The sequence below is a fragment of the Lissotriton helveticus genome, chromosome 3_1 (assembly GCF_964261635.1).
Source record: "Lissotriton helveticus chromosome 3_1, aLisHel1.1, whole genome shotgun sequence".
Classification (NCBI taxonomy): domain Eukaryota; kingdom Metazoa; phylum Chordata; class Amphibia; order Caudata; family Salamandridae; genus Lissotriton; species Lissotriton helveticus.
The window spans coordinates 542754910-542767165 of NC_136061.1; the positions used below are offsets into that span (position 1 = coordinate 542754910).

At 52.2% G+C, this 12256-nt stretch overlaps 1 protein-coding gene across 1 annotated transcript; it reads left to right on the forward strand.

The window, feature by feature from the left end:
• The first annotated feature begins 2143 nt into the window (after positions 1-2143).
• On the forward strand, positions 2144-10463 carry LOC144824657 (uncharacterized). The gene is made up of 2 exons (XM_078683701.1): positions 2144-2349; positions 9419-10463. Exons 1-2 carry the CDS (start codon positions 2166-2168, stop codon positions 10369-10371), a joined length of 1137 nt encoding a protein of 378 aa, XP_078539827.1. The 5' UTR covers positions 2144-2165; the 3' UTR covers positions 10372-10463.
• Positions 10464-12256: the final 1793 nt, after the last annotated feature.

A 12256-nucleotide genomic window follows, 5' to 3' on the forward strand; every position in this document is an offset into this window, starting at 1 on the left:
TTACATTTTGTTGTCCGTTAGGCGACAGCTCTGAGCCAGTAGAATAAACAATGACAATGGCATCTAAACTCAGGCACAGTGCAAATGTATCCAGTTTTTATTATATAAACTGCCCTCAAGCCATTGCTTGAGAGAGGAGCATTGCCATAGATTATCCTAGTCGTTCAGCTGTGTCTGACTTTCATCCCTGCTGACTCATCACAGTCCTGTGAGGGATGGTGGCCTGTTCTACAGCAGACTGAAAAACGCAAACATGTAAATGGCCACTTCGAGGTAACTGGCAAAAACACATGCTCACAATTCCCTCTAGGATGGATAGTGCTAGGTAGGCATACAATTATATGTATTCATATAATCCAGTGGTTCCCAAACTGTGCGCCATGGCTCCCTGAGGAGTTGTCAAGCCTAGCCAGGGGAGCCAGGCACCAAGCACTTTAAATGCATTTAATGTTGAAGGGTCTGTTGGCTTGAGTTAAAATAATTAGACTTAAACGCATGATGTAGAGGATTTGTAAGTGATGTGCCTAAAGCTGTAAACGTAGTGGCATTTCGAGGGATATGACCTCCGTCCTAAAGTAGGCAGAAGATACCTGATTTTGTTTACTTGTTAATAGTTTCTATTTTTCCCAAATGCATTTTACACTAATGCAAGTTGTCCTGCCTATTAAACGCACTAAGGGGGTCATTAGGATAGCGGGCGGAAAACCACCCCGACCGCCATGGAGGTGGAAACCTACCGCCCGCCTGCACCGCGGATACACCGGCGGCCACATTAGGATCAAACGCCACTAAAGACCGACTGTGGCGGTAGCGGGCCAAGCAAAGCCGTCTAACATGGGCAGTGATGGCCAAAAACCGACCGCGGCAGTCGGAAAAGCAGCGGAAAAGCAACAACCCGCTGCAAGGACAGCGGACACACCGCACAGGAAATTAAGATAACCCCGAGGGTGTCGCGGTCGGGACCGCTGTTACCGACTGCTGCGGTCGCACACAGGAGTGAATGGGAAAAATAGTGAAAGAGCTGCAGCATAGACACCGCAGCGGACGGGCCATGAAAAACATGGCGGTCGATGCCAAAACACCGCAGTGATGCCAAACAGTGCACAAACAAAATCAGCCATGCCCCCCAAATACATAAGACACATACAAATAAAACAAATAAAGCCAAAAAAAGAAAAAAAAAACAGAACAACTCCCACAACACACTTGACACCCAAATCCACTTGGACACACCCACACAGCTGAGTATAAAGCCACCCCCTTCACTGACCACAATCCTTTGCAACACTCCAGAAGAGAAGGCCATACACCACATCTGACGGGAGAGGCAAAAGAGCACAGCACACACACACATCCACCACCACTATCACTACCACCATTACACCAGCACAAACAATCCCCAGCACACAACACACCTCACACCTCAACACCATACCCCTGCACCCATACCCCTGCACCCACAAACACCTCAACCACCACACACAATGACAACAAAAAAATTGCCCAAATTCATCGAGAGTGAGTTGACAGTCAAGGTCAATGAGATTGTGAGAGTAGATAACTATAAATGTGGGTCGGTTGGAGCACCGCTTCTAATTAACATATATAAATATAACTCAGTTTACTGTGCTCCATGGTTCACTCCCCACTCAGGAGTGAGTTATCATGAAAAATAAAGCAAGTCTTTGGTCGGCTTGTCTCCTTGGGCACAAGTATGGGCTGGATCTCCAGCATTAATTTAGTGAGCCAACAACTCGATTCTTCATTTCAATGATTTCATTTTAATTGTAATCCATGGTTTATAACGCAATCCATAATGTTGATTCACATCATTCAAAATCTCTTGATTATCCTCAATATAACATTCTTTTCATTGTTGGCATTAAATGGCCTCCCAATGCATTTCGGCGCAGTTAAATGAAATCATTGAAATGAAGAATCGAGTTGTTGGCTCACTAAATTAATGCTGGAGATCCAGCCCATACTTGTGCTCAAGGAGACAAGCCGACCAAAGACTTGCTTTATTTTTCATTGTGAGAGTAGAGCCACAACTGTTTGGTAGCCTGGTCCAACAGACACCATTAGCCACGAGGACACAAATGTGGGAAAGGATAGTCCAAAGGGTGAATGCCGTAGGGACCACCCCAAGATCCAAGAAGGAGATCATGAAGTGGTGGCATGACCTTAAGAGGGTTGTCAAGGAGAGGAGGAGTAAGAACTGGACGCTGGCGAAGGTGACTGGCAGTGGCCCTCCCATCCCACCGAAAACATTCACACCATGGGAGGAGAAGGTGCTTGCCATACTGCTTCCTGAGAGTCTCACAGGAGTAGCCGGGGGAGCGGAGGCTGGTAAGTACAAACAAATGGCAAACAACACACTGAGAAGTACTTCCTTGAAATACCAAAACACCACTACACTGTCCACCCTCACACAACAGGTAGCCAGCCATCTTGCTTAGGAGGCCTGTATGGGGGAGGGAGGCCTGCACTACCACTCCCACCATATCCCCTGTCCCACAGCTGAGCAGGATACAGGCCTCCCCCACCCAGGAGCATGTGTCATCCATTGCACTGTTCAACAAACAAACTTACAGGTAGGTAGCCATCTTCACATGGAGGGTGTTTGGGGGTGGGAGGCCTGTATCACTACTCCCAGCATGTCCCCTGGCCCACACTCCAGCAGCATGGAGGCCTCCCCCACCCAGGAGCATGTGTCAGCCATTGCACTGTTCAACAAACAAACTTACAGGTAGGTAGCCATCTTCACTTGGAGGGTGTTTGGGGGAGGGAGGCCTGTATCACTACTCCCAGCATGTCCCCTGGCCCACACTCCAGCAGCATGGAGGCCTCCCCCACCCAGGAGCATGTGTCATCCATTGCACTCTTCACCCTCACCGAAACAGGTAGGTAGCTATCTTGCTTGTGATGTCTGTCTGTTGGAGGGAGGCCTGCACTACCACTCCCACCATGCCTCCTGTCCCACAGCTGAGCAGGATACAGGCCTCCCCCACCCAGGAGCATGTGTCAGCCATTGCACTCTTCACCCTCACCGAACAGGTAGGCAGCTATCTTGCTTGTAATGTCTGTGTCTTGGAGGCAGGCCTGCACTACCACTCCCACCATGCCTCCTGTCCCACAGCTGAGCAGGATACAGGCCTCCCCCACCCAGGAGCATGTGTTAGCTATTGCACTCTTCACCCTCACCGAACAGGTAGGTAGCTATCTTGCTTGTGATGTCTGTCTGATGGAGGGAGGCCTGCACTACCACTCCCACCATGCCTCCTGTCCCACAGCTGAGCAGGATACAGGCCTCCCCCACCCAGGAGCATGTGTCAGCCATTGCACTGTTCAACAAACAAACTTACAGGTAGGTAGCCATCTTCACTTGGAGGGTGTTTGGGGGAGGGAGGCCTGTATCACTACTCCCAGCATGTCCCCTGGCCCACACTCCAGCAGCATGGAGGCCTCCCCTACCCAGGAACATGTGTCAGCCATTGCACTCTTCACCCTCACCGAACAGGTAGGTAGCTATCTTGCTTGTGATGTCTGTCTGTTGGAGGGAGGCCTGCACTACCACTCTCACCATGCCTCCTGTCCCACAGCTGAGCAGGATACAGGCCTCCTCTACCCAGGAACATGTGTCAGCCATTGCACTCTTCACCCTCACTGAACAGGTAGGTAGCTATCTTGCTTGTGATGTCTGTCTGTTGGAGGGAGGCCTGCACTACCACTCCCACCATGCCTCCTGTCCCACAGCTGAGCAGGATACAGGCCTCCCCCACCCAGGAGCATGTGTCAGCCATTGCACTCTTCACCCTCACCGAACAGGTAGGTAGCTATCTTGCTTGTGATATCTGTCTGTTGGAGGGAGGCCTGCACTACCACTCCCACCATGCCTCCTGTCCCACAGCTGAGCAGGATACAGGCCTCCCCCACCCAGGAGCATGTGTCAGCCATTGCACTCTTCATCCTCACCGAACAGGTAAGTAGCTATCTTGCTTGTGATGTCTGTCTATTGGAGGGAGGCCTGCACTACCACACCCACCATGCCTCCTGTCCCACAGCTGAGCAGGATACAGGCCTCCCCTACCCAGGAACATGTGTCAGCCATTGCACTCTTAACCCTCACTGAACAGGTAGGTAGCTATCTTGCTTGTGATGTCTGTCTGTTGGAGGGAGGCCTGCACTACCACTCCCACCATGCCTCCTGTCCCACAGCTGAGCAGGATACAGGCCTCCCCCACCCAGGAGCATGTGTCAGCCATTGCACTCTTCACCCTCACCGAACAGGTAGGCAGCTATCTTGCTTGTAATGTCTGTGTCTTGGAGGCAGGCCTGCACTACCACTCCCACCATGCCTCCTGTCCCACAGCTGAGCAGGATACAGGCCTCCCCCACCCAGGAGCATGTGTCAGCTATTGCACTCTTCACCCTCACCGAACAGGTAGGTAGCTATCTTGCTTGTGATGTCTGTCTGATGGAGGGAGGCCTGCACTACCACTCCCACCATGCCTCCTGTCCCACAGCTGAGCAGGATACAGGCCTCCCCCACCCAGGAGCATGTGTCAGCCATTGCACTGTTCAACAAACAAACTTACAGGTAGGTAGCCATCTTCACTTGGAGGGTGTTTGGGGGAGGGAGGCCTGTATCACTACTCCCAGCATGTCCCCTGGTCCACACTCCAGCAGCATGGAGGCCTCCCCTACCCAGGAACATGTGTCAGCCATTGCACTCTTCACCCTCACCGAACAGGTAGGTAGCTATCTTGCTTGTGATGTCTGTCTGTTGGAGGGAGGCCTGCACTACCACTCTCACCATGCCTCCTGTCCCACAGCTGAGCAGGATACAGGCCTCCCCTACCCAGGAACATGTGTCAGCCATTGCACTCTTCACCCTCACTGAACAGGTAGGTAGCTATCTTGCTTGTGATGTCTGTCTGTTGGAGGGAGGCCTGCACTACCACTCCCACCATGCCTCCTGTCCCACAGCTGAGCAGGATACAGGCCTCCCCCACCCAGGAGCATGTGTCAGCCATTGCACTCTTCACCCTCACCGAACAGGTAGGTAGCTATCTTGCTTGTGATATCTGTCTGTTGGAGGGAGGCCTGCACTACCACTCCCACCATGCCTCCTGTCCCACAGCTGAGCAGGATACAGGAATCCCCCACCCAGGAGCATGTGTCAGCCATTGCACTCTTCATCCTCACCGAACAGGTAAGTAGCTATCTTGCTTGTGATGTCTGTCTATTGGAGGGAGGCCTGCACTACCACACCCACCATGCCTCCTGTCCCACAGCTGAGCAGGATACAGGCCTCCCCAACAAGGAGCATGTGTCAGCCATTGCACTGTTCAACAAACAAACTTACAGGTAGGTAGCCATCTTCACTTGGAGGGTGTTTGGGGGAGGGAGGCCTGTATCACTACTCCCAGCATGTCCCCTGGCCCACACTCCAGCAGCATGGAGGCCTCCCCCACCCAGGAGCATGTGTCAGCCATTGCACTGTTCAACAAACAAACTTACAGGTAGGTAGCTGTTGGACCTGGCCCTTTTGGCAGGTTCACCCCGAAACTTTTTGCTTTTTCCTAGCCTGTTTCTAGAACCTGGTGTTGGTGATTTTAGGCCTCTGCGCACTTTTTCACTGTGGTACAGTGTAAAGTGCGTGAGCTCTCTGTGTATGTATGGTGAGTGACCTGCCCTCCCATAGGAATGAATGGGGAATATGTATGCCCATGGTAGTTCCTGATGTGTGGGGAGTGCAGGGTCGAGTTTGATATGTGCGAACTCGTGAGATTGAATGCTGCCTAATGGTGTATGCAGCATGATTGTGTCTAGTCTAGAAGTGGCACTTTGAGAAGTTGGCATATTTGTGTAATTTGTGCCTGGTGTGTGATTGGCTGGTGAGCCTGGCCCAGGAGTGCCTGGGCCTGCTTGTGGATTGACTGTCTGGTTTGAGGATGACAGGGGCTGGGGAGCCCCAGGAGGTTGTCTGAGTCAGCCCGTGGATGAAAGGCAGCATCTGCTGCCAGGGAAGTGGGAGAAGATAGCACCTGGGAGTGAATGAGGCTGTGCCTGCCTGCCACAATGCTGGCTCCACCTCCCCGCTGGGCGACTGTCACCTCTGTCCCTGATACTGAAAGGACTTCCCTATAACCAGTTCTAGCTGGTTCTCACACTGCCTGCACCCTTTAGACTTCAAAGACTTTTCTCTGTATAAAAAGGGGCTGTGTCCCCTTCCAAAATGTTCTGGTTTCTGACTTGAATCTGCCAGGGGCGTGCTGCTGCTTGGGCCCAGGGGAATCCCTGGGCCCTGCCCAGCCCCTGGACACCTGATGGACTTTCCTGGATGCCTGGAGGACTTCTAGGGGACCCCTCTGCCTTGCCTGGGCTGATTGGGGGGACTTTGCTTTGCCCCTTGGAATCTCTGGGTCCTTTGGCAGCATGGAGAAGCTGCATTTCCCTTCAGAGAACTTTTTCTTGCTTTTGCCAGGGCTTATTATAGCCTAAAGCGCCTGGAAGCGCTTTGGTTGCTGTTCTAGCGCTAGGAGCGCTGTGGATTGGCCTTTAGCGCTTGGGAGCGCTTTATGTACGAGTGCCGGTGCCCACCTGGCACCTTTATTTAATTATTTTAATTGATGGGTGCCACCCCATTTATTTACTGGTCTAACGGGTGCTCACCCCGTTTCTACTTTTAATTTTGCAACCGAGGGTGCCCACCCCTTGTTGTGACCCTTTGAAATCACCGCCGCTGGCCCGGAGATCGATACCGAGGCGCTGCGCCCGCCCCCCTGCCAAGGGCCGCGCTGCTATTGGCGGCCCTCAGCACAGGAAGCCAGGCAGGTCCTGTGGTGACATGGGCGGGCCTGAGAAAGGCAGCTTTCGCTTCCCCCTACCCGGGGGAACCGTGTGGTTCGTTGCCGGTCTCCCATGCGATGGAGGGAGACCGGAGACATGCCAAGTGAAGCTGAGGCCGGCGCGAGCTTTCGCGGGGCTCCCATGTGGAAGGGAGAGCCCCGCGGTGATTACGGCGATGTGGCAGCGGGATAGGCAGGCGGGACTCCGGTGTCGTGGAGAGCCCCGCGCCGCCCAAAAGAGAGTCCCGCAGCACGGAGAGGAGCAGAGCAGCGGATTCCCCCGAGGAATCAGCCCGGTGAGTACCCCGGGCTGGGGGGAGCTCAGAGCGCCAGTGCGCTCCACTGATGGGGCATTCTTCTTGCAGAGCCCAGAGGGGCTCAGGGGGCAGCTTGGTCATTTCGAGCCAAGAGGCTCAATGCGCCCCACGTGTGGAGGAGCCTGCGAGAGGCCCCAGGCGGTACCTTGGTGTGTCGAGCCGCGAAGGCTCCCCAAGGGCAGTTCCTTGTCTCTTGAGTCCCCCGAGCGGGACTCCAACGTAGGGGGCCATTTTTAGTTAGAGGGGGCGTTGGGGCACATTGCCGGTGCCCGCCCCCTCCTGCCTGCGAGGTATTTGTGCAGAGCTCGAGAGGCTCCATCAGGCCTATATTGTTTTAAGAGTCTGTGAGGCTCTTGGGGGACACAAGTGGTTTCAGAGCCTGTGTGGCTCCAGCATTCTGCCCAAAGTTATTTACAGAGCCTGTGTGGCTCCAGCAGTGGGCGCAGTTGGTGCCAAGGGCCAGTGAGGGCCCTGTCGCAGTTTTGTTGACTCCCAGCTGCCCAGCAATTAGTGGGCAGCTGCACCGTTTAGGTCTTGTGATTGTCCCCAGGTGCCCAGCAAGTAGTGGGCACCTGCAACGTTTAGGTTTTGCGCCGGTGGCGCACCCCTGACTGGCGCTGCATGGCAGCGCGCCCTGACATTCTGACACAGGGCTCTTTAGTCCCTTTATTAGATGGGGGCTGGCATGTGATTTTTATTTAGGCGCAATGTGATTATCTATGTGATGGTAATTGCCTAATGTGAGTTTTGCGCAATGTGATGTGGTGCTAGGAAATGTAATGCATTTAATATGATTACGCACCTTGATCTTACACCTCTGAATGTTTTTATGCATCATGTGTTTTTGCGCTATTGAGTTATGTTCTGGCACCTCTGAATGTTTTTATGCATCATGTGTCTTCCTGGATTTTACACCTCTGAATGTGTTGGTTTATGCATCATGTGTTCTTCCTTCCCTGCACCTCTGAATGTTTTAGGCATCATGTGTTTTCTTTCCTTACACCGCTGAATGTGTTTTTATACATCATGTGTTTACCTTTTTCCCTACACCTCTGAATGTTTTAGGCATCATGTGTAATGTGTTCTTGCTGATACCCCTAAAATGTATTTTATTCTTAGGTGGTTGTTCTTTCCAGTACAGGTGGTCCTAGTGAGGTCCTGGTCCCCTGCGTGACATTCTCCTAAGGTGTTTAGGGTTGCGTAGGTGGTACTTACCTGTTCCCAGTAGTTACTGGATGTGATTTATAACTGTTATTTTATATCCTTTTTTAATCTAATCTCTGACAGTATTTCTATTTCTAAAAGTGTTGATTCTGACAGTGGCCCATGTGGACCTGTCTTGTAAATAATCCCTTATGAATATTGCCCATGCCAGATGGCACAATGTACATGTGTGATTTCTATCTGATGTGATTTTGACAATACAGAAGTTATTTTTATATAACCTTGTGTAGAGTTCCTTTTGTGGTGTGCCTAGGATGTTGTTGCTGTTGTATGCTGGCGCAAATGCTTTACACATTGCCTCCGAGTTTTAGCCTTACTGCTCGTGCCAAGCTACCAAGGGGGTGAGCAGGGGTTATCTTGGCGTGTGACTCCCTTGCCCTGACTAGAATGGTGGTTTCTGCCTGGCTTTGGCGTCAGCCTTAGCCTACCAGAAATAGCCAGTTCTAACAGTAGCCATCTTCACTTGGAGGGTGTTTGGGGAGGGAGGCCTGTATCACTACTCCCAGTATGTCCCCTGGCCCACACTCCAGCAGCATGGAGGCCTCCTCCACCCAGGAGCATGTGTCAGCCATTGCACTCTTCACCCTCACCGAACAGGTAGGTAGCTATCTTGCTTGTGATGTCTGTCTGCTGGAGGGAGGCCTGCACTACCACTCCCACCATGCCTCCTGTCCCACAGCTGAGTAGGATACAGGCCTCCCCCACCCAGGAGCATGTTTCAGCCATTGCTCTCTTCATCCTCACCTAACAGGTAGGTAGCTATCTTGACTCTTCCTGATGTGTGTGTGTGTGTGTGTGGTAGACCTGCATTCCTAAATGCAGCAACAATTGCATGCAATGCATCGAGATCCAACATGTATGAGTAAATGATGTTCCTCTGCACTATGAAATTACACACAGTGTTGTCATGAATTGTACTACTGGTTACTTCATATTTGTGTAGTGTACAGACAGTCGTTTATACGCAGCTGACACAATACTTGCACAGTGCCCAACACTGACCATCCCCCATCTAATCCACAGGTGATGAAGAACTCAATGCTGAGGACCACACCAACGACCAGCAGAGCCAGTCTCCACCCCCAGCACATGGACTCTCAGATGTGGACTCCCAGGACAGTTTGGACGACGAGCTCCAGCCCGGCCCATCTGGTGTGCCACAGACCCAGAGGTCCCAGGGCCCCATCCTCCCCGCAACAACAGCGCAGCAGACCCCTGCTGTCACGGTCTCTGCCTCCACTGCAGCCACCACCACCGCCACCGCCACTACCACTAGTACCACAAGTACCACCTGCAGCACCCTCTCTGTCCCAGGGGACGACCAGGCCACAGCAATAACTGTTGAGGGCAGGAAGAGAGTGCGTGGACCCACAGTGGCGAGGCAAGAGGTCCGTGGAAGCAGAGCCGGTGGGAGAGCCAGGGTCACCACCAGACCTCGGGAAGAGTGGACACCATCCCTGGACCACTTCACCAGAGTAGTGGAGGCATACCAAGAGGTCCAGAGACAAAGTGGCCGGTCGGATGAACTTTTAAGGGAGCTCATCCTGCTGATGAGGTCCATCGACAACCTCCTTGGACAGATGGTTGACCTCATGGGCCAGCAAGTGGCGTTGCAGAGGGACAGGCCTGTGTCCCAACCACCACCTCCGTCCCCTCCTGTTGTGCCGCAGGATGACAGTGCACCATCCTCCCCTGCGCCAACAGAGAGGGGCGAGCCCCCTCACGCCGCTGGCCATTCAGCAGCCCCCCCCCCCCGCCAAAAAGATCTAGAGGGTGTCCAAAGAAGAGCCTGGGAGTCTCCGGAGGCAAAGCACCTGCCACACGCCAGTCACGGAGCCAGCCGTGATGACAACCCTCTTCCCTACTGCATTGACTGTTTGGACTGTCTTTCCCCAAATTTCCTTGGCAATGGCACCTGTCTGTTGGACTGGGTCACCACATCCATGTGGACTCTACTCTTGCATCTCATCGAATAGGACTGTCAACTCACTGCTCATTCTCCACTGTCATGTAAATATTCCCGCACAAATCACATGTCCACTGTCAAAATAAAATACCTGACGCACCAGATTTTGTGCAGTATCGTTTTTAGTGCAATATTTACAATGCTGACAAGGTCCATGATGTGTCCAAATGCTGTACAGTTTGTAGTGCATGAATCGTCTGTAGCACCTAGGGAGACACAACAGAACAACAGTCACTGGTCTCATTGTGGCATCACAGGCAGAACACTACACAAAACATACACAAGACACAACAGGCATACTAGACAATGGGCTGCAGGTGTGAACAAATAGGGTCCAGCATACGTCCCCATATGGTACGTCAATGTCACATTTACCACACACAGGTGACTGAACGTGTGCCTGTCTGTTACATCCGCGCATAGCCCTTCACAACAACAGCAACCACACCAGACAATGTACACGTTGTACCTCGTCACCCACCTTCAAGTGAAGAAGCAGTCGATGAGCTGCTGGCGCAGGTCTACTCCTTCCTCCTCTCCACTGTCCTCATCACTGGACTCAGGTCCTTGAGTAGGTGGTGGCCTTGGTTCCTCACCATCGTCTAGGAGCAGGGGAACCCTCTTGTGGATGGCCAGGTTGTGCAGCATACAGCATGCCACAACGATCTTGCATACCTTCCCAGGTGAGTATGCCAGTGCACCTCCGGTCCTGTCAAGGCAGCGGAATCTTGACTTCAGCAGGCCAAAAGTCAGTTCGATTACCCATCGGGTCCTGCCATAGGCCTCATTTTAGCGAATGTCAGCCGGGGTCCTGGGATTCCTGAGGGGGCTCAACAGCCATGGCCTACTGGGATATGCTGAGTCACCTGTGAATGTCAAACACCCATTGCAATGTTGCACAGCCAGAGTGCATCAGGTAACACACAGCACGCCATATCAGTAGGCATACTCACCCACAATGCAAGCACGCTCAGGATGCAGATTCTCCATCATCCGTGGCACCATACTGTTCCTCATGATGTACGAATCATGCGCCGAGCCGGGATACTTCGCACATACATGAGAAATGGTCATGTCCGCAAGGCACACCACCTGCACATTGATGGAATGATAATGTTTGCGGTTCTTATAAATGTGCTCCGTCGCCTGTGGTGCCACCAGACCTACATGGGTGCAATCGATGGCACCAACAACATGTGGGATGCGCCCAAGGGGATAGAAGTCCCCCTTGGGGCAGCCAATTCTCCTCCCCTAAGGAAATGGATGTAGCAATTCCGATACAGCATCATGGCAGCAAGAACATCCCTCAGCACCATGCTGAACATGGACTGCGACATCCCTCCAGTGCTAGCCACGGTCTCTTGGAAGGAACCTGTCGCAAAGAAATGGAGTTCTGCCATCACCTTGTATGTGGGTGTGAATGCCGTTGGATAGTGGCGGCGAGGCTGCAGGTGGGGCTCCAATAGATCACACAGGATCTTCAGTGTTGGTCTATCCAGGCGGAATTTCCGTATTATTGACTCATTCTCCATGTCCTCCAGCACTGTCAGGTGATGTAGGAGATTTGGCCTCCTCCTAGTTGGGATGAACATTTTTAAAAGTCAGTGACAACCATCATGAGATGAAAAATAATCACGTGCCCTTGTAACCTTAAGTACGTGGGAATGACCACACGGAAAATAAAGTTACGCATCTGCGAACATCACAGTAATGTACGGTGTCGTAAAGGAAAAACAAAACTAACTACTCACTTCTTAGAACATGGACACTGTACTAATGACAACAGATGGACAGTTATAGAACAAATACAACAGGGCAGTGAAAGCACTATCTTTGAAAAAGAGCAAAGATGGATTTATCGTTTATCCACGCATTCACAAGGGTTAAATGATGAT

What these genes read in the sequence shown, in the direction of transcription:
- LOC144824657 (XM_078683701.1), top strand. Translation starts at nt 2,166, where the DNA reads ATGAAGTGGTGGCATGACCTTAAGAGGGTTGTCAAGGAGAGGAGGAGT. An exon ending in AGCCGGGGGAGCGGAGGCTG is followed by an intron (nt 2,350 to 9,418) that starts GTAAGTACAAAC and finishes TCTAATCCACAG; the next exon opens with GTGATGAAGAACTCAATGCT.